The sequence below is a fragment of the Coenobita brevimanus genome, chromosome 109 (assembly GCF_032717465.1).
Source record: "Coenobita brevimanus isolate Jiangsu-jjx chromosome 109, ASM3271746v2, whole genome shotgun sequence".
Lineage (NCBI taxonomy): Eukaryota > Metazoa > Arthropoda > Malacostraca > Decapoda > Coenobitidae > Coenobita > Coenobita brevimanus.
Window position 1 is genome coordinate 19473129 of NC_137062.1, and position 21651 is coordinate 19494779.

Below are 21651 nucleotides of genomic sequence, written 5' to 3' on the forward strand. Positions count from 1 at the left end.
CTTCTTCTCCTCTTCTGATCTTCCCTCATTTTTTGTTTTACTTCCTCCCTTTTCTCTTTCAGTAATTCCAGTTCCTCTTGTGTTAGGCATCTTTTTATCGATACGTTTTTGAACTCCTCTTTTTCCATAAGATTCTTTGCATTTTTTAGTATCTCTTCCACAGTGTTTACACTCTGGAAAGTCACCTTTAAGGGTCTTGTCTTGCTTTTCTCATATTTCCCTAACTTTTTGTTTTCCTCCATGTCTTTACTACAGATTTCCTCTGATACTTCTTTCAGTAAGCTCATTACATTTGCCATCTCCTTTTTGTCTCTTGTGATCTTGTTTTTTACTTCTTCCTCTTCTATACCAGTGATTACTATAGATTTGTTCATATCTACTGAATCTCTGACTAACTTTGGATTGTTTTGGATTATTCTTTTCACTTCCTTTTTAATGCTTTTTTCATCCACCCTTGTTTCTAAGTCTTTCTTTACTTTCACCATTTCAGCATACGTGAGTTTCCACATCATTTTTGTAGCTTTGCACAGCTTCATTCACCTGTGTTATCTTCTCCTCAATATCACTGCTCTGGTCTATAAGACTACTTACTTGTCTAATTGTCTCTGTGTCATATTTGAACTCTTCCATAACACTCTCGTGATTGACTACTGTACTTGCCATTTCACTCATTTTCTTCCTAAGTGTACTCAATCCCACTGTTAGTTCACTGATGGTTGTGTCTTTCTTATTGGCCTCCCTTCCTAGTTTTTCTATCTCTTCCTTTTGCAAGTGCATCTGCTTCTTTATTTCATCAATTTCATTTTTGAAAGCCATTTCTAGTTTGTTTACACGTTCAACCAGTCTATTGTGAGTCTCCACTTCAACCAGTTCTTGGTAGAAATCATCATTTTGCTTTTTACCTTTATCCCTATTCTTTTCCAAATTTGCTTTACTAAAGTATGTATCCATTTTGCAATACTAAAAGTGCAGAGTATGTACTTACAATCCCCGTGTTGTTGTTGTAGTCTAAACAAACCTCATATGACTCAGAGTATTCTTTCGTCTTGGTTCTCTTTCCTGTTTGAACAAGTCTTGTTTAAATTTATTTATTTTTTCCTTTTAATAATGAAAAATCATTTAGTCTAACCTGGTACAGAGCTTGACTCATACAAAGATACTAATTTAGGTAATGCCACTGGCCGTGTGTGTGTGTGTGTGTTCTTACCTACCTAATTGTTTTTACCTAATTGTATATTTACAGGAATGAGTCAAGGTCGTACTGTCCCGTGTCTTAAACCATATTTATCGTACATATCCTTAAATTTGTGAATTGTTTTGGCACACACTATTTCATTCGGTAGTGCATTCCATTGATCAATTGCTCTGTTTGGGAAACTGAATTTCCTTACGTCTTTATCACCTCTCTTCTTATGCAGTTTTTTGCAGTGTCCTCTTGCTGATGCTTCTCCATACGTTAAGAAATCATTTATGTCTATTTTCTCCTTCCCTGATATGCACTTATATAGCATTATCATGTCACCTCTTTTCCTTTTCTCCTGTAGTGGTAGTAGATTCAGTTTATTTAGTCTTTCTTCGTAGCTTAGGTCCCTTAAGCTTGGTATCCATCTTGTAGCGGCCCTTTGAACTTTTTCAATCTTGTCTATATGCTTTTTGAGATGAGGACTCCAGACTACTGATGCATATTCCAGGGTTGGTCTAATGAATGATGTTATTATCCTTCTTAGCATGTCTTCATTTATGTATGTGAATGCTATTCTCATATTTGCAAGTAGTGTATACTCGTACATGTTCTGTACCTTCTCGCTGATGTGGTCAGCCGGAGATAGTCTGTTATTGATAATCACACCTAGGTCTTTCTTTCTGATATGTATAGGATTTTATTTCCTAACTTATAATCCCAATCAGGTCTTTTTCCACTTTTACCAGATTTAGCGATGAAGAAGATTAAGCTGGGAAAGGCCCCAGGAATTGATGGAGTGTGTGGTGAAATGCTTAGGTATGGGGATGAGATTGTTGTGGAGTGGATATGGAAGTTGTGTAGATTGGTTTGGGAAGAGGGAAGGGTTCCAGAGGACTGGAAATCAGGTATAATTGTTCCTCTGTACAAAGGAAAAGGGGAGAGAGAAGTATGTGGTAACCATAGGGGTATTTGCCTTCTTAGTGTGACTGGTAAAATATATGGTAGAATACTCATTGATAGGGTTAGGCATATGACAGAGGAGCTAGTTGGAGAAGAACAAGGGGGATTTAGGAAGGGAAAAGGGTGTGTAGATCAGATATTTGTTCTAAGATGTTTAGTGGAGAATTATCTAGAGAAGGGAAGGAAAGTGTATGCTGCCTTCATGGACTTGGAGAAAGCTTATGACAGAATAGATAGGCAAGGTATGTGGAAGGTATTAAGAATATATGGAGAAAGGGGAAATTGTTGAGTGCTGTGAAGAGTATGTATGAGGGAGCTAGGGCTACGGTGCGAGTGGATGGTGAGCTGAGTGAGTTCTTTGATCTCAATGTGAGACTGAAACAGGGGTGTGTGATGTCTCCATGGCTGTTTAATATATATATGGATGGGGTTGTAAAGGTGGTGCAAGGTAGGGCAGTGGATGTGGGGTGGCCCTAATGAATGAGGGTGAGATTTGGAAGCTTCCGGTGTTGCTGTTTGATGATGATACAGTATTGTTGAGTGAAGATGAATGGGAGTTGCAAGGTTTGGTGAATGAATTTCGGACAGTGTGTAGGAGGAGGAAGCTGAAAGTTAATGTAAACAAAAGTAAAGTTATGGTGTTTGAGAGGAATGAAGTCACAGAGTGTGCAGTGAGGTCGGATGGTGAGGATATGGAGAATGTGAGTGCATTCAAGTACTTGGGTAGTGTGATGAGTAAGGATGGAACTTTGGGGGATGAAGTACGTGAAAGGGTACTGCAGGGAAGAAAGGTTGTTGGTACACTGAAAGCAGTAATGAGAAATAGGGAGGTGAGTATGAAAGTTAAGAAGTCACTGCATGATGGTGTTGTGATCCCTACCCTGACGTATGGAAGCGAGGCGTGGACCTTGGAAGAGGGGAACAAGTCAAGAGTGAGAGCAGTGGAAATGAGTTACTTGAGAGGAGCATGTGGAGTGACGTGGAGGGACAGGTTGACGAATGAAGAAGTGAAGGAACGTTGTGGGGTAGATGTGGATGTGGTTGAAAAGATTAGGAGAAATACACTGAGGTGGTTTGGACATGTGGAGAGAATGGAGAATGAAAGACTGACTAAGAGGGTGTATGTAGGTGAGGTGGAGGGAGGGAGAGGGAGGGGTAGACCGAGGATGAGGTGGAGGGATGGAGTTGAGAGGTACTTGAGGGAGGGGGGGTGAGTTGGGGGAAGGGTAGTCAAATGGTGGGTGACAGAGTGACTTAGAGGCGTTTTGTCTGTGGCCACCCTTTGCGGGATTAGGGCGTCGGGGTATAGATAGATAGATAGATAGACCAAACTTGATTACATGAGACTTGTCCACATTGAATTCCATTTGCCATGTACTACTACATTCATGAAGTTTATTTAATTCTTCTTGTAGCTCTTTACAAGAGTCTGTGTTAGTAATTCTCCTTTGTATTTTTGCATCATCTGCAAACATATTCAGATAGCTCTCATTTCCAGTGTTACTGTTTATATCATTTATATACACTAAAAATATGATTGGTGCCAGCACTGAACCTTGTGGTACTCCACTAGTCACTTCTTTCTATGATGAGTAGTTTCCTCTTAGTACTGTTCTCATTTCTCTTTTTATGAGAAAGTCTTGCATCCAACAAAACAGTTTGCCTCGAATTCCTCCTTGATGGTACAGTTTCCATAAAAGTCGGTGGTGTGGTACTGTGTCAAAAGCTTTCTTGAAATCTAAATAGATACTGTCCACCCATCCTTCCCTTTCCTGAATTGTGTTTGTTACTCTGTCATAGTAGCTCAACAGATTAGTAACACATGATTTTCCTTTTCTGAAACCAAACTGTCTTTCTGTTATCATACTGTGTTCTTCTAGATGATTTACCCAAGCTTTTCTTATAAGCTTTTCTAATACCTTGCTTACAACACTGGTCAGTGATACTGGTCGGTAGTTGAGTGGACTTTGTTTATTTCCTTTCTTGAATAAGGGGACAATATTTGTTTTTTTTCCAAATATCAGATAGAGTACCTGGACTCAAGGATTTCTTGAAAATTAAAAATAATGGTTTACTTAACTCCTTTGCACATTCTCGTAATACCCAACATGAAATTTCATGAGGACCACTTGCTTTTCCTCTGTCTAATCTACTTAACTCCTCCTGTATTACTTTTTCTGCTATTTGTATATCTGGTAGTATGTGTGGACATGCGTGTTCCACATAGTCCCTCTCAAAATTTTTTTCTTCTTTAAAATCTAATTGGAAATTCTTATTTAGTGCTTCACAGATATCTTTTTCTTGTGTATAAGTGATTCCCTCGTCCGTAATGGATTGTATTATATCTTTTACTTTGGTTTTGCTTCTCATATAGCTGTAAGACAGCTTTGGTTGATCACTACTTTTATTTATTATATCCTCCTCAAACTGTTTTTGGGCTTCCCTCCTTATTCTTGTATAGTCATTTCTTGCCTGTTTGTAATTATTATACGCCCTTTCACTATTGTGTCTTCTGTATCTATTTCACAACAAATCTCTTCTTTCTTTTGATTTTTTACATTCTGTATTGAACCATTTCTGTATTTTCTTATCTGCTTCTTTGTGCTGTGGGATGTACTTCTGGACTCCTATTTCATAAAATTCACAGAATTTTTATATACAGCATTTAAATCTTGTCCTCTAAGCTCATTTTCCCAATCAACTTCTAAGAAATACTTCTTTAGGTCTTGATAATTTCCCTTTTTATAGTTCTGGCTCTTTTTGTAACTGTCATTGCTGTTTACTATGTCATATGCTATCCTGAAGTTATAATTTAGTACTGCATGATCGCTTTTGCCGAGTGGAGGGTGATATATTAAACTGTCAATATCATTTTCTTGCCTAGTAAATATTAGATCTAGCACTGAAGGTACATCAAGTCCTCTTTTTCTGATGGTTTCCCTCACATGTTGCGTTAGGAAAAATCTCTTGTACGAGATCCAGGAGCTTTTGGTCCCAACAGCTTTCTTGGCTAATTATATCTAGAGTATTCCAATTTATATTTGTATTGAAATCCCCAGTTAGTATAATTCTTTCCGTTTTCTCATCCATTTTATGTAGTAATGATCTTATACTCTGAATTGTACTCTCTGCCAGGTCCTCATATTCGTCTCTTTCTCATGTGTTTGATCTGGGTGGCATGTACAAATTGGCTACAATTACTTTACCTTCAGATGTGTTGATCTCTACTGCAATAAGTTCTACTTGTGATGGTATATCTAGTTTTATTTCCTTGACTTTTAGATTTTTCTTAGTTAATATTATAATTCCTCCTCCTTTTTTTAAATTTCTGTCTCTTCTCCATATATTGTATTCCTCTAAGTTTAGTATGTCATTGGATATCCTTGGTGTTAATTTTGTTTCAGTTAGGCATATTATTTGTGGTTCATTTTCTCTGACATAATCATTCACCTCTAGTAATTTAGATACCATTCCATCCACATTTGAGTACATCAACTTTATCATCTTGTTTATATACTTGTCATGACATGGTTCTACTACATTCCTCCTTTTTCTTCCATCCTGTTTGTGTACCACTTTTGTACCTGCAATCCTATTACTTTGTAAAAAAATTTCTTCTTCTCCTCTTTTGATCTTCCCTCATTTTTTGTTTTTGCTTCCTCCCTTTTCTCTTTCAGTAATTCCAGTTCCTCTTGTGTTAGGCATCTTTTTATCGATACATTTTTGAACTCCTCTTTTTCCATAAGATTCTTTGCATTTTTTAGTATCTCTTCCACAGTGTTTACACTCTGGAAAGTCACCTTTAGAGGTCTTGTCTTGCTTTTCTCATATTTCCCTAACCTTTTGTGTTCCTCTATGTCTTTACTACAGATTTTCTCTGATACTTCTTTCAGTAAGCTCATTACATTTGCCATCTCCTTTTTGTCTCTTGTGATCTTGTTTTTTACTTCTTCCTCTTCTATACCAGTGATTACTATAGATTTGTTTATATCTACTGAATCTCTGACTAACTTTGGATTGTTTTGGATTATTCTTTTCACATCCTTTTTAATGCTTTTTAATCCACCCTTGTTTCTAAGTCTTTCTCTACTTTCACCATTTCAGCATACGTGAGTTTCCACATCATTTTTGTAGCTTTGCACAGCTTCATTCACCTGTGTTATCTTCTCCTCAATATCACTGGTCTGGTCTATAAGACTACTTACTTGCCTAATTGTCTCTGTGTCATATTTGAACTCTTCCATAAAACTCTCGTGATTGACTACTGTACTTGCCATTTCACTCATTTTCTTCCTAAGTGTACTCAATTCCACTGTTAGTTCACTGATGGTTGTGTCTTTCTTATTGGCCTCCCTTCCTAGTTTTTCTATCTCTTCCTTTTGCAAGTGCATCTGCTTCTTTATTTCATCAATTTCATTTTTGAAAGCCATTTCTTGTTTGTTTACATGTTCAACCAGTCTATTGTGAGTCTCCACTTCAACCAGTTCTTGGTAGAAATCATCATTTTGCTTTTTACTTTTATCCCTTTTCTTTTCCAAATTTGCTTTACTAAAGTATGTATCCATTTTGCAATACTAAAATAACAGAGTATGTACTTACAGAGTATGTACTCTTTCCCCATGTTGCTGTAGTCTAAACAAACCCAGCTGACTCAGCGCATTTTTAACTCTTGGTTCTTCTTTCTTTTGTTTGAACAAGTCTTGTTTAAACTTTTTTTTTTTTTCCTTTTAATAATGAAAAATCATTTAGTCTAACCTGGTACAGAGCCTGACTCATACAAAGATACTAATTTAGGTAATGCCACTGGCCGTGTTGGTTCCGTACGGAGCGCCGATGTCAGACGTCTGCCTCGGATGACTCCCTCTGTGTGTGTGTGTGTGTGTGTGTGTGTGTGTGCAGTACTTACACCACCATTCCTTGATCTGCCTTTTCCACTCCAGAAACCTATTCCAAACCTGCTCTATACTCCCAGCCTCATATTTCCCTATGTGCTACAACTAACCCATAACACTCACTGTAGTTATATCTACTTGTTCCGTATGTATTAAATCTCGTTCACCTGCCAAGGCAGTAGTTGGCATGTTGGGAATTGCTGTGTTTAGGCTGCAATGAGTATGAAATGGCAAAAATGATCCCAAATAAGGAGTCAAAGTTTGATTAACTGATGTGCTACCGCATTACATCAGGAACTGATGACACACAAAGCAGCAGACATTCTATTCCCTCCAGCACAGATCTTTTCTATTGCCTTCAGAGCACAAACCTCTCAGTACTAGAAGCTAATGTTCTAGTCAGGAAACATTCCTTAAGCATCACTGAATAGTGACGTTTATAACAATGTTAACCCAAGGCGTCCCGATGACTTATGGATACATTGCTACGTTTTGTCACAGTGACACCCGATAACGTATCCATATGTTTTGCAATTGCAAGGACCTTTATTTGCACATTTTTCAAGTTTCGCTGGTGATTTTTGGTAGGCATATATGGGATCCCTTCCTCTACTCAACGCCAGGAGGGAAAAATGCCTGGCCCCACCTGACCCTCCCTCACCCCTCCGCACGCCATTTTTCTCGGCAACTCACCTGTTAGCAGTGACCTGGCCAGTAAAGACATGTTGCACCACGGTTTCTCCAATGACGAAATTCAAGGCGAAAGTGATTCCCGAGGTAGAGGACAAAGGAAGAAACAAGCCAAAGGAAGAAACAAGCAGAAGTGATAAGGCAGTAACGTCGTAAAGGAAGGTGCCATATGTTGATGTGTTTGGTGAGTGAACAACGCTTATAGCACCTATATTATTGTGTGAAAACCAATATACTCTTGTATTACATAAATTCGTACCGAATAAATAAATTCATATAATGAATGGGTTGGAATAGTTGCCCCCCCCAAAGAAAATGTCTTCTCTGGAGCCTGGCCTGAGAGAACACAGTACCAAGGCAAGCATACTGTTACCTGTATTGGTATTTCTAAACTCAACTGAGCACTTTCTCTCTGAATTTTCGATGTTTCTCATAAAAAGCAGAGATTTTAGCAAAAAAAAAAAAAAAAAAAAAAAAATTGCTGGGACTGGGAGGGGAGTCATTGGTGAAAAATTTGTTGGGATGTGGCGGGTTAATCTGTTCACTCTTATTGCCCCTCCTCAGATTATTGTACAAGTAAGGGCCATATTGTTCAGTTGGTATGCTTTCATTCATACCAGTTTTATATTGCCCTTATATAACCTGACCAAACATTCAGGTGATAGACATGCAGTTTTCTCGGTGTTATATCCTATTACCTAACCTATGCCAGTGTAACCCAAGTTGGCTTCAACAAGGAATGGCTGGTGTGTGGCATTAGAGTGTCTGCCAGTACAAACCTGAAGAAGCTGCTGCTGATAGAAGTTTACCTCAGTCAGGCTGGAGAGAGAAAATGTCGCCACTTACTTCACCTGTGTCCTCACCAATCGCCACTTACTTCACCTGTGTCCTCACCAATCGCCACTTACTTCACCTGTGTCCTCACCAATCATTCACTGCCTCGCCATCCTCTCCCTCTTCTCCCAACTCTCTTCATTATTTAACTTTACCAACATACATTTTTTTCTCATTCTTCCTAGTGACATGTTCTATTCATTGCCGACCCACACCCACACTGCGGTGGCTCCATCTATCATTATAGCCAGCCGCATCAGTTCTGTCGGGTCCATCATATATTACCTTATCAACTAACCTCCTCATATCACCTACCATGGTACATCAACTTTTTCTTGCCATACACTCAGTTTCATATTACTGGGGCTCGTGGAGAGAGGGAATGGGTTTGTTTTCAGCAACATCTGTGTGTGTGTGTGTGTGTGTGTGTGTTAACAAAATAACTCTGAGAGTTTTTAAGCACAATATATCAAACATCATGGAAGAGTTGAGAGTCATCCCATGAAGATACCTATATTTCTGAAAACAAGTCGAAGGTCATTGTCACAGGTAGGTCAAATGGTGAGGTAGCAAAAATTCACGTTAACCAGTTTTTATCAAATTTAGACCAAACTTAGGGCAAGGTTGGTGGTAATGTGGGACTGCATCATCTTAGTTTTGTAAACAACCGGTCATAGGCCAAGGTCATAGAACAAGGTCATAGTTCAAACAGAGCGTGTGTATAAATTTACAGAACTTAAACTATTTTAACCCGTCACGTCCCGAGGTTTTCTGCACCTCCGACATCCCCCAGTCCCGAGGTATTTTCGGAAATTTTTTTTGGGGCTAAAACCTTCTCTTTTGGTGAGAAACATCGAAAATTCATAGAGAAATCGCTCACCTGAGGTTTAAAATACCCAATACAGGTAGGAGTTCCTCCTTACCTGACTGGGTTTTCTAACACGCTGGCACCAAAGAAAACGAGTTCTATGGGAGGGTAACTATTTTATCCACTCATAAACGGTATTTATTTATTTACTTAGTACGAATGTATATGTAGTATGAGAGTATATTGGTTTTCAAGCAGTAATAAAGGCATTATAAGCATTGTTTCACTCACTAACTAATCACCATACCTGACCTTTTTTTGCCACATTACCTGATCATTACTTGTATTTCTGGCTGTTTCTTCTTCTAATGCTATGTAAACATTGTCCTCCACATTGTCATCGATTGGGGAATCACTCTGGCCCTGAATATCTTTACTAGCCAGGTCACTGGTAACAGGTGAATTGCTGAGACAATGGCGTGAGGGGGGGAGGGGGAAGGTTATGCGGTGTAAGGCATTGTCCCTGCTTGGCATCTTGTAGAGGAATAGAGGAAGGTGTCCCGTGTATACATACGAAAAATCACACGCGAAAATTGAAAATTGTGCAAATTAGGGACCTTGCAATTGCACGACGTACCGGTACGTTGCCGGGACTGGCAAATGCAAATTGTTGCAACGTACCCATACGTCAACGGGACAGGGTGGGTTAACCGATTTTAGCCTAACTTGGCATAAGGGTTTAGAGTTAGGCAGGAAGTACACTTGTCACTAAAACAACAGCCCTAAGGTCAAGGTTACAGCGCAATGTCAGCATAATCACTTTACAACCTGATTTAGATCCAGCTTTCTTTTTTTTTTTTTATTACATTTGCACTTCACATATAGAAAACGAGGTATTCTCTTCCCTGGTGTGTGTGTGTGTGTGTGTGTGTGTGTGTGTGTGTGTAAACAAATTCACAATTTTGATCCGATTTCTACCAGACGATGAAAATGTTGAGAGTTCTCCCAGGGGTATCGTACTTGTAGTTAATTATATTGTCGTTATAGCTGAGCTGTAGTTAACAGTGAGTTACTTTGTAGAAGATAATGTTAGTTATACTTCTCATCGATGACAGAAGAAAGATAAAGATGAGTACCGGGGTTTGTTTGTAGTTAATATCTTCAAAGAGGATATCTCAAAATTTATACTAAGTATGTTTCACAAGAGCATATTGAGGTGAGTGTGTTTCATGCCTGCTAACTTCTCGACCCTGCCCTTTTCCTCACCGTGCTTCTTTCTAGACCCCCTTCTCTCTCTCTCTCTCCTAGCTCCTTCTGCCTCCTAACTCTTTCTTTCTCTTACAGGAGAGATCGTGTCACTTGTAATGCATGGTTGAGTGGAACTCTCTCGATCCTGGGGACTTTCCTATAAAGCGTCACGAGGTGCTGTCTGGCATTACTGAGAGAGAATGCGAACACCATTTCCTTCAGCCCCTAGCCATGACTTTCAATTAACCTCTAGATTACATATGTATTCTACTAGCTATTATATATATTGTATTATGAGATTTTAGAGTCCTGACAGGGGTTTGCCTACTGTTTCTGGAATAAGTAAGTCAGTGGTCAGAGTCAGAGGCAAGATCAACTTGTTTCTGGAATAAGTAAGTCAGTGCCATTTTAAAACTGTCTTTCATATTTCGACGGCCAGTTCCAGTGCCATTTTAAAACGGTCTGACATAATTCCACGGCCAGTGCCAGTGCCGTTTTAAAACGGTCTAAAATAAAAAAAAATCACTGTAACCTCATTATTCAAGATTCGCTTGTAAAGATTGGCAGGCATGTGTGGTAACTGTTCCTCTACCATCCCTCAGGCTGTCAAGGCCATACACTCACTCACTCCCCACCTCATGCTTGCTCACTGCCTGTGTGCCGCACCCAGTGCAGTACATAGTGAAGGCATTTTGTAACTACTTTCACGTAAGTGTAAGTTGTAAATATTTTCTTGTAAATGTAAGGACTGTATAGTGAAGTCAAGTTGTTCAATCTGTACATGGATGGGGTAATAAAAGAGGTACAAGGTAGTGTAGTGGATGTTGGAGTGGCCCTGGTGAGAGAGGGTAGTGTTTGGAAACTCCCTGTACTGTTGTTTGCAGATGATAATGTGTTGTTGAGTGAAGACGAAGGGGAGCTGCAAGGCTTGGTGGATGAGTTTGGGAGAATGTGTAAGAAACGGAATCTAAAGGTGAATGTAGGGAAGAGTAAAGTGATGGTCTTTGAGAGAGGTGAAGTCAGTGAGTGTACAGCGAGGTTGGATGGTGAGGAATTGGAAAATGTGAGTACCTTTAAGTACTTGGGTAGTGTGATGAGTAAGGATGGAGGTTTGGAGGGTGAAGTGCTTGAAAAGGTACAGCAGGGAAGAAAGGTTGCTGGTTCTTTGAAAGCAGTGATAAGAAACAGGGAAGTGAGCATGGAAGTGAAAAAGTTACTACATGACAGTATTGTGATACCAACTCTAACGTATGGAAGTGAAGCTTGGACGTTGTTGGAAGGACACAAGTCAAGAGTGAGAGCAGTGGAAATGAGTTATTTAAGAGGAGCCTGTGGAGTCACATAGAGAGACAGGCTGACGAATGAGGATATACTGGAGCGTTGTGGTGTGGATGTGGATGTGATAGGAAGCGTTATGAGGAACACACTGAGGTGGTTTGGCCATGTGGAGAGAATGGAGGGTGAAAGACTGACGAAGAGAGTGTATGTGAGTCAGGTAGAGGGGGGAAGAGGGAGGGGGAGGGCGAGGATGAGATGGAGGGATGAGGTGGAGAGGTATATGAGAGAGGGGGGTGTGAGTTGGGAGCAGGGCAGCGAAATGGCAGGGGACAGGGCGACTTGGAGGCGATTTGTTTGTGGCCACCCCAAACGGGATTGAGGCATCTGGCAATAGATAGATAGACAGAAGTTGTAAATACCATCTTGTAAGTGCCAGGACTGTACATAATGAAGTCAGGTTGTACCTACCCTCAAGTGTAAGATAATGCATTCACAGTGAGAAAGACATGCAAATTGTGATAGATGCTGAAGTAATAAGTAATCAGAAAAGTTTACTGAACATTGCTATGCCTTCCCTGCATAAATACCTGAGTATACCTTACATAAAAAACGGCTTTCACCTACGTGGTGAACGTGAGAGAGAGTATGCAGGACTCAATAAAACCCATTTCTGAGCTTCAGTGAGCACTTTAATAGTGAAATTCGTTGTTTTCACATCCAAATCTATCATTTTAGCCAATAAAAAAAAAGAAGTTGAAAAATGGCCGGCATTGCGGCAACTCCATAGGGCTAAAAATAGCTGGCACGCGGCAGGTTAAACAGGTTATATTAGATTTAAATGAACTTTGTCCTTGAAGAAAAAAATAGGATGAAAAGATTCGAGTTTGAGAAAAATTAGCCATAGGTTAAAGTACTAGGACAAGGTCGAAATTATCTCTCATGTCACTCAAAATTTTTTGTTTCAATTTGGACCAGATTCATTGGAAGGCTTAATCCCTAAACCGCGGGCTTGTTTTGCTTTGACTTGTGGCTCCCGTGGGCATATTCGTGCTCCAACAGACTCTAAAAATATTTGCCAAAAATCAGTTATTAATCCTAGAATATTAAAATTAAATATGCTTATGGCACATACCTTTACCTTTCTTCTTGGATGTGTGTTGAGCCTTTGTCGAGTACCGTAGGACTTGTGGAGACCTCTGAAGTTGGGTAACGAAGTCTCCACTTTACACTTCCCGACAACCTGTACTATGATTACCACAGCCTGATATTATCACTAGAAACACTATTCTATGATTCTCAAATAATTTGGAATCCATACTCCAAAAAAAAAAAATACTGTGAAAGCAATGAAAATTACAATCATGTATGACCTTCCCACTTGCGATCGTTCGCCACTGGTGTTCTGTCATATATTATTTATAAAACCCCTCACACTTTATATTTCTATTACTATATAACACTTATATATATCTACATTCTTTATCCATAAGTTTCCTTCAGTAATAGTAGTTTATTGTCACTGTTGGCATTTAATTTCTCTTTCAGTAAAATAGGTAGCATTCACTTTCTCGTCCTGTATACTAGCGTTGATTGTGAATGTCACTTTCACCTTCACTTTCATAACTCATAGTATTCATACATGCTAGAGTGAAACTTTCACTTTCATTACTCCTAGTATATATACTCGTATTCTTATAAGTAATCCCTCCAATATCCGATGTAATAGAGCCATAGGCAGGTCCGGATAGTGGTCCTGTCCGGATATTGGACCCCAGCTTCTGGACTTGTTCTTATGGACCCTAACTCAGAAAAACACCTATACAACTCCCTGGACATGCATAGCACCTATTTAAGATCCAAATCACACCAATAAGGGACATAAAAGACTGAAATAAATGCAAAAGAAGCATAAAATGAGGTTTTTGAGGTAGGTTCATACAATATTCAACATTCTGGGTACTTACAAGTCCCTGGCTCCTGGACTGGTAGTTATGGACCCTAACCTAGCCTAACTCAGAAAAACTCCTCCCTACTGCACATGCATAGCACCTAAGACACAGCATATTCACACCAATAAGGGACATAAAAGAGTGAAATGAGATGTTTGAGGTAAGTGTAGTGAAAAATACAGTAGAGTACAGTATGAAACACTGTGCCTACTTACAGCAAGTCCATGGCCATCTCGATGAATAACCGCCTCCTGTCAGACTCTGACAGTAAGAAGGATTTCCTGAAGCACTTGCAGTACACTGTTCATGAAGTCTTGCACTGAACTTAGTCATTCGCACTCAGAAGTCCATTCTCTTAACACTGCGCACTCTTGTCTAACTTATACTCCATTGTACCTTAATAAGTGTTCCACTCTGCACTTTAAGTCTTTCCACTCTTATAACCATTTTCTAAAGCAAAAACACACAAGTCTATTTACGTTAAATTTAGTCCAAAAATTGTTTGTCTTTTCACTCACAACTGTAAATCCTTAACACAATGCACTGTTTTTTTCACTGCACAACACTGTAAATTCCCGTGTGGTCTAGTGGAAAAGTTCTTGGCGTCTATTCACTGTCAGAGTCCGAGAGTATCGCTGGCAGGTGACCTAGGGGTGCATCGCTGGGTCGTGGTGATGGCGTACTCACTGCAGACGACTCTGAAGACAGACGCAAACTCACGTCGAGCGGTGACTCCACCGTGGCTGATGTGCTGGGCTGTGGCTCTGAGCATGAGGGCCTGTCTTGGGGAGGCAACGGAGTGGAGCCAGGGTTGGGCACAGCGGGGGTCACGGGCCTGAAAAAAATGTCAATTGTTGATTGATGCAAGGAACAACGATTCTGACTATTAATGATGCGCTGCCTGAAAGCATGCACTTCCTCCACAAGTCCCAAGGACCCCATCTCCCTGTCGCAGTCCGGGTGTTCCAGGTAGTCCAGAACGAACTCTAGGTGCTCCCGGAGTGCGCTCAGCTTGGGGATGGCTGGAGTTGTGTCATGCTGAGAGGAGTCCGCATCATTGTCGCCGTCCTCGTCGGAATCTTCAAGCTGGGTACTGACACCTGCAACTGATGATGCGATCTCGATATCAGACAGGGTCCGATACCCAGGATCGCCCTCGACGTCATCCAACCACTCACGCACGTCGTCCACATCAACATCGTCGTCATGCGTATGTAGACGTGCATGAAAATCATCCACGTCAAAACCTTGGAAATCGTACTCCACATCTGTTCCGAGAAGCAGATGAGACCAACCATTTTCTAGTCTTGACAGGGATTTCCTTCCATGCACTGGCCCAGTTGTAGATTGCAGACTTGATGTTGCAGCGGTGAAGGTTTTCCAAAGTCTGCTGGCCTCGCGTGTCCCGTCCCTCCCTACGCTCATCCTCGTCCTCGAGAACAACCATCACCCCATCCAGGAACTTCCTTTGGTACAGCCTCTTCGTTGCCATGATCATTCCTTGGTCCATTGGTTGGATGAGAGCAGTCATATTAGGTGGCAGAAACATGCACCTAACGCGGCCATTCTCAGCCACCAAGTCCTTGTCGCATGGGTGGGCAGGTGCATTGTCGAGGAGAAGGAGGGCCTTTACCTGGTCGCATGGGATTCCCAGTTTCTCCATCTGGTAATGTATGACCTCCTTGACGAAATGGCGGTGGAACCAGTCTTTGAAGATCTGAGCTGTAAACCATGCCTTCAAAGAATGGTACCAGATGACAGGAAGGACATCCATCACCCCACGAAGTCACCGAGGCTGCTTTGCGTGGCCAACAATAATGGGCTTAAGCCGGTGCATGCCGTTAGCATTGGCAGAACACAAAGCAGATATCCATTGCTTGGAGAGCTTGCGGCCAGGTACACGCTTCTCTGTCTCCTCGGCTAGAGTGTTCGTTGGCAAAGTGCAATAGAATAAACCAGTTTTGTCAGCGTTGTAGACTTGACCGAGAGTGAGGCCCTCCCTGTTGATCAAGCCCTTCACCTTGTGCCGAAACTCGTCAACTTCATCCTCGTTAGCGTCCAAAGCTTCGCCATGAGCCTTACAGTTGGTAAGGCCATGCCATAACTTAAACGCGAAGAGCCAACCCTCGGATGCCTTGAAGTCTAGGGCATCGTGAAGCCTGGCGAACTTCTCAGCAGCAGCCTTCAGCTCCGTACCACATACCATCACACCAGAAGCACGTTGCTATCGATACCAAATCAACGTGGACCGGTCGACTTCAGCAAACTTGGGAGTAAACATCACCTTCCTCTCCACGTTGCGTTTGCTTCTCAATGAAAAGTCAGCCGTGTACTGGATGAGTTTGCCTCGGGATCCCTTAATATCAAAGAAAGTAGATTGGACCAGGTTGAACTTGCGGAGGATGCGGGAAGAAGACCACCCCGCATCTACTTTCTCCAATATCTCCCGCTTCTTCTCCAGAGTCAACACCACTCTCTTCCTCTTCTCAGGTGGCGGGGCCACCATCACACACACGAAGGAGAGGCACAAGAGCAGCAGGAGTGCCTGCAGCAGGTAAGGCACCACCACAAAAGCGAGCATGTGGGCAGCCATGACGATGAGCGTTCACTCGCTACAAGAGACAGGTGGAAAGTGTGAAGGATGCAGGGGCGCTCTAGCGGACGTCGGAGGAATGACGTGCCATAACAAAGCTGTCCCGCACCCCATGCGCCAAGTTCAAATTACGGGCGGGAAAAAATCATTTTTCTTTCAATTTTTTTGCAGTTTTCGGACCATTTTGGGAATATTGGATCCTGGGATGATTATGTTTGGTTAGTGAGGATGTTCGGATATTGGGCGTTCGGATATTAGAGGGATTACTTATTCATTTACATTTCTATTTACATTCTCTATTTTATTTACATTATTTACATTTCTATTTCATTTACACTGTCTTAGGCGCTGTCACTTGCAGTAACTTATAAAACTATTTTCCACTGTTCACTTATATTGACATTTATTGCTTTCACTTGCTGTTTACACATTATTTACACATTATTTACACATTATTTACATTTCCACTTGCACTGTTTTACTCACCAGAAAGATTGTAGTCACTCTATCATTTGTCAGCCCTTTACCTCTTTCCACACGAGGTTTAGTAGGGGGTAGAGGTCACAGGGCCCTTTGCATGGGGCTAAAAAGCGGCGGAATTTGACAGGCGCGAATCCGATGTACTTTCACCTTGAAAGACGACAGTAAACTGATACTGGTGGTCTGCCTAGGGGTAGTGCAATACTGCCAACATCAGCCTTGTGACAGCTGCTAATATATAGCTATGAAATGATTGGCAGGAAATCTAGACAATACATAATAAATTAGGTAGTTCCAGGTGAATGTAAATATCACTTAGGCTTCTCCCTTCCCTCCCTATATATATTCTTATTACGAGAATAGATTATACGGCATATTTCAAGGGGAAATAAACAGCGAAACTTAGCAAACGAGTGCACGTGAGGTGTTGTCAGGTGATAATTAGCCAATTCCAGGTGTATGGCACTATCACTTACCTTATTTCTTTTTTGTATATATTATTTGGTATAAGAATAGGGCACAGGGCTTATTTCAATGGATGAGATCAGTGGAAAATTCCAGGGAAGATTTACTTAGCGTAGAATACAGTGTGGTGGCCTCCAATAATTAGGTAGTTCCAGGTGAATGTAAATATCACTTAGGCTTCTCCCTTCCTTTCTTATATAAATTTTTATTACAAGAATAGATTATACAGCATATTTCAGGGGGAAATAAACAGCGAAAATTAGCGAACGAGTGCACGTGAGGTGTTGTCAGGTGATAATTAGCCAATTCCAGGTGTATGGCACTCTCACTTACCTTATTTCTTTTTTGTATATATTATTTGGTATAGGAATTGGGCATAGGGCTTATTTCAATGGATGAAATCAGTGGAAAATTCCAGGGAAGATTTACTTAGCGTAGCATGGCCGGGCAGGCGAGAGGAGAGGGTAATGGAGGGGACGTAGGGAGGGGAGTCAAGAACGGGGAGAAATGGCTAAATTGTCAACAATGGGTGGGAGTCCAGATGAGATTAGGAGTGCTGACTAGTGTTGGACATTGGCAGTATTGATAGATGATACAAGCCACCACTTGAAAGCCCGGGCGAATTCAAAATAACACAGAATCACAAAAGTGACGCCCTGCAGTATGATCCCTTGCTCCCACTCATCACGAAAGTGACGCCCCGCAGTTAAGTGGTTAAAGGTCAATCATGAATGATGAAATAAAATTTGGAGAACAAAAGGGCCAAGGTATAGACCTTAGGGAGTAATTAGTTTAAAAAGTCTTTATCTCATTTGGACCAAATTTGGGAGAAGGATTGATGATCAGACAAAGATTGTGTATTTTGGATTTGGCAATAATTCGCTGAACTTCAAGGTTAGAGGGAAGTGTCCAGTGGCTGACCAGAAGTCTGACTTTGGAGAGGCAGCGTTGCACTCTCTGAATGCTCCATTTTTTAAAAGCAATTTATGTGTTTATTAAATATTAATGGTATTATCTTTTTCTGTTATATGAACGGTTGTACAAGTACAGTCAACTCCTTGTTTTAGTAAACACCACAGATCTTTTCTTCTTCTTCTTTTTTTTGTTTATCAGCACTAACCCTAACTTACCACTGGTTAAAGAATGAATGATAACGACGAAGAGGACGACGGCGACGATGATGATGATGGTAAGAAAATGAAAGAGAACTTTATTTATCTGCTTGTATGGCGAGAAAAGGTAAAACACCCTCCCCCCCACACACACACACAAAATACATGGTTCAGGGTAACAGCTCTGGCTGTTCTTCATTTCTTAGGTGTGAATTGCAGCTGAAGGGATGATAATATTTTTTATAGCCTAATGTGAAAACAACATATGCCGGTACAACAAACTCACTTCTCACTCTGATAGCAAAATTATTAAGGGTTAAAGAGAAATTTTACAATGAGTGGCAGGAAAACTTTTTCTTTAATATTTGGATTTAATTGCAAACTACGCTGCTCCTCTTCCCTAGGGTGTGAAAGGGCTACATATCACCCACACAAGACACATGCCTTAGAGTAAGAGCTATGGCACTGCTCCTGGAATTCATCATGGATCCAACCACCACAGATTCTGCTTCATGGGCGAGAAAGACAACGCTGAGGGAGTCCTGTTGGGACCCAGGTAGGACCAAAAACATATGTGCCAAAATGTGTGTGTGTGTGTGTGTGTGTGTGTGTGTGTGTGTGTGTGTGTGTGTGTGATCCTATTATGAGTTTTCTTAATCTTATAGACGTAAATATATATATATTTTTTTTACACAAATATTTGTCTACAGGCTAATGGTCTTTTCCTTTGCTGTATTACTTAGATTTGATTGTTCTTCCTCTCCATTTGTCTTTTTGCTCCCCCCCCCCTCCCTCTCTCACTAGTAGTAGTAGTAGTGGAGATTCGCCTCCCCAGTGTGGGGAGGACACAGGCAGAAAAAAGAAAAAGCCCGTCATGGTAGATGTTCTTTCTAACAGCGGGCTACAAACTAGCGAGGAGGTGGGTAGGCAGAGACCATTCCCAAAAGCACAGCTGCAGGAGTGTGTCCAATGACACTCGCTGCAGTTTGAAATATGTCTACTCTACCGGCAGGTCGGTTGCTCAGACTGGAACGGAGGTGGGCTGTTGCAGGGCAGTCCAGAATATAATGAAGTAATGGTTGATAGCTTTGTTCAAGGCAGTGAGGGCATGGGTCGGGGTTCCTACCAGCCATCTGGCTGTAACAGGAAAATCCTAATCGCAAGCATCAAAGACACACTATAATATGATTGGGTGTGCCTGGGGTAACTGATAGGAGTGTATAGGACATCACTATCACATACCATTGTGCTGAGCGTGAGCCCTCCCAAACTTGTGACTCATGTTCGTCACTTGACAGGTGGCCAATGGTGGCGATCGCCTTGCACATGACGATAGAGAGGCTGGGCTGCAAGGAAAACGTGACCTCAGGAAGAGAGCAGGCATGACGAGCAGCAACATCAGCACTTTCGTTCCCCATAATGCCAACATGTCCAGGTAGCCAGTGAAGAAAGATTTTGCCACCTCTCCTAGTAATGGAATCAGCCACAGCCACGATGCTTGTCAACAGATGCACATTGTCATGGAAGCGGTGCACCATGAGGCCATGGAGGGAGGAGAGGGAGTCTGTGTGGATCACAGCACGCTGAGAGAGGTGTCGACCAGCATATCTAAGTGCACCAAGTATGGCTACCAATTCGGTCTGGTATGCAGAAACTCCGGTGGATACGCGCCGGGCCTTGACATGGGTGCCACAGATCATCGCAGCACCTGCTTTCCCATCAGCATCAACCGACCCGTCAGTATAATAAATGGCAGAGTCTGGTGTGTGTAGAGCTGCCACACGACGGAGACTGTCCTGGCGTAGTACAGCGGGAAAAGAGGACCTGGGAATCCTTGACAAAGGCAGAACGTACGTGAAAGCGGAAGGTAGCCAAGGAGGTGCCTGGGAATAACCAGGACAGGGCAAATCGGGGTCACCTATAATAACATCAGTTGCATGCAGGCGTCGAATGATGCCAGCAGCTGTAGGAATCCAGTCCCTTTCACAGTGTGGACTTGGGGGTCAATATAGAGTACGCTCAAGTAATGCAGACACAGGAAGGTGGGGGCAGTGCCGGCAGAGTTGGGCAAGGACAGCCATTGTACGTGCCCATATCTGGTACTTAAGGGATGGGAAGCCACTCTCAGCCCTTAGGTTGACAAGACGAGTCCATGGGGGTGCATCGAGCATGACACACAGAGCAGTGTTCTGGATGACTTCAAGAGAACTGCTAAGCTTCTCAGAGATGCCAATTAAGCAAAGTGCACTATAGTCCACTATTGAGCGGATAGCATGCATGTAAAATGTTCTGAGGACCCTGAATGAGGCTCCGAGAGAGCGACTACAGAGCACTCTGAGGGCAGAAGTGCAGGTAGCAGCACGTTCTCGTAAGTAGCGGACGTGGTGACCAAACGTCAACTGGCTGTCAAACCAAACACCCAGGTATTGGTGATGGTAAACCAAACCTAGGTGATGACCCCCCAAAAGGAGAGGACGGTCAGGTGGACGTAAACCAAATGGCAGGTATTTGGATTTGCCCAAGGTCACAGCACTTGTCATATAAGCGAGAGAGGGGTGCCGGTGCCTGGGCAAAACAGTCCCTTTGTGAGAAAACAAGTGCTAGGTCATCCTCATAACATAGTAATGTAACACCCCGGCCATAGTTGGTGTTAAGGAGGCCCTCAATGAGAATATTAAAAAGAAGAGGGCTCAGCACACTGCCCTGTGGAGTGCCGTTCTTGTGCGAATGAGAGGCAGAAATTTGACCCTGGAAGCGGACATGAGCTGATCGGCCATGAAAGAAATCCTTCACCCACGAGAGGAGTCTTCCCCCTACCCCTTTAGCCGCGAGGGCTGCCAGGACAGCAACAGGGTTGGCGATCTCAAAAGCCTTCTCGAGATCGAGGAAAACGGCCATACTGTGACCGTGTCTCAGCTCACCAAGAAAGGAAGCGAGACAGTGCGTCGTGCTTCTGCCTGGGAGATAGGCAAAAAGATGAGGATGTAAAGGGCCTAATCTCCAAGTAAGACGAGAAAGCACAAGCCTTTCCGCAGTCTTGGCTATGCAGCTAAGAAGGGAAATCGGCCTCATACGGGTTGGGTCACAAGCTTTTGGTATGGGGTGAATGATGGCTGTTTTCCATGATTTCGGGAGGTGAACTTCCACCCACGAATGATT

General features: G+C 42.0%; 1 protein-coding gene across 1 annotated transcript in view; it reads right to left on the minus strand.

Annotated features, from left to right (window-relative positions):
* Nucleotides 1–21390, minus strand: part of LOC145417092 (uncharacterized) — a 46021-nt gene extending 24631 nt beyond the window's left edge. The window contains exons 1-4 of the mRNA XM_080285885.1: nucleotides 21011–21390; nucleotides 20596–20895; nucleotides 19764–20487; nucleotides 18937–19034 (exon numbers count right to left, since the gene is read on the minus strand). Coding sequence (XP_080142011.1) covers nucleotides 18937–19034; nucleotides 19764–20487; nucleotides 20596–20895; nucleotides 21011–21390 — 1502 coding nt within the window. The remainder of the gene's footprint in view (nucleotides 1–18936; nucleotides 19035–19763; nucleotides 20488–20595; nucleotides 20896–21010) is intronic.
* Nucleotides 21391–21651: the final 261 nt, after the last annotated feature.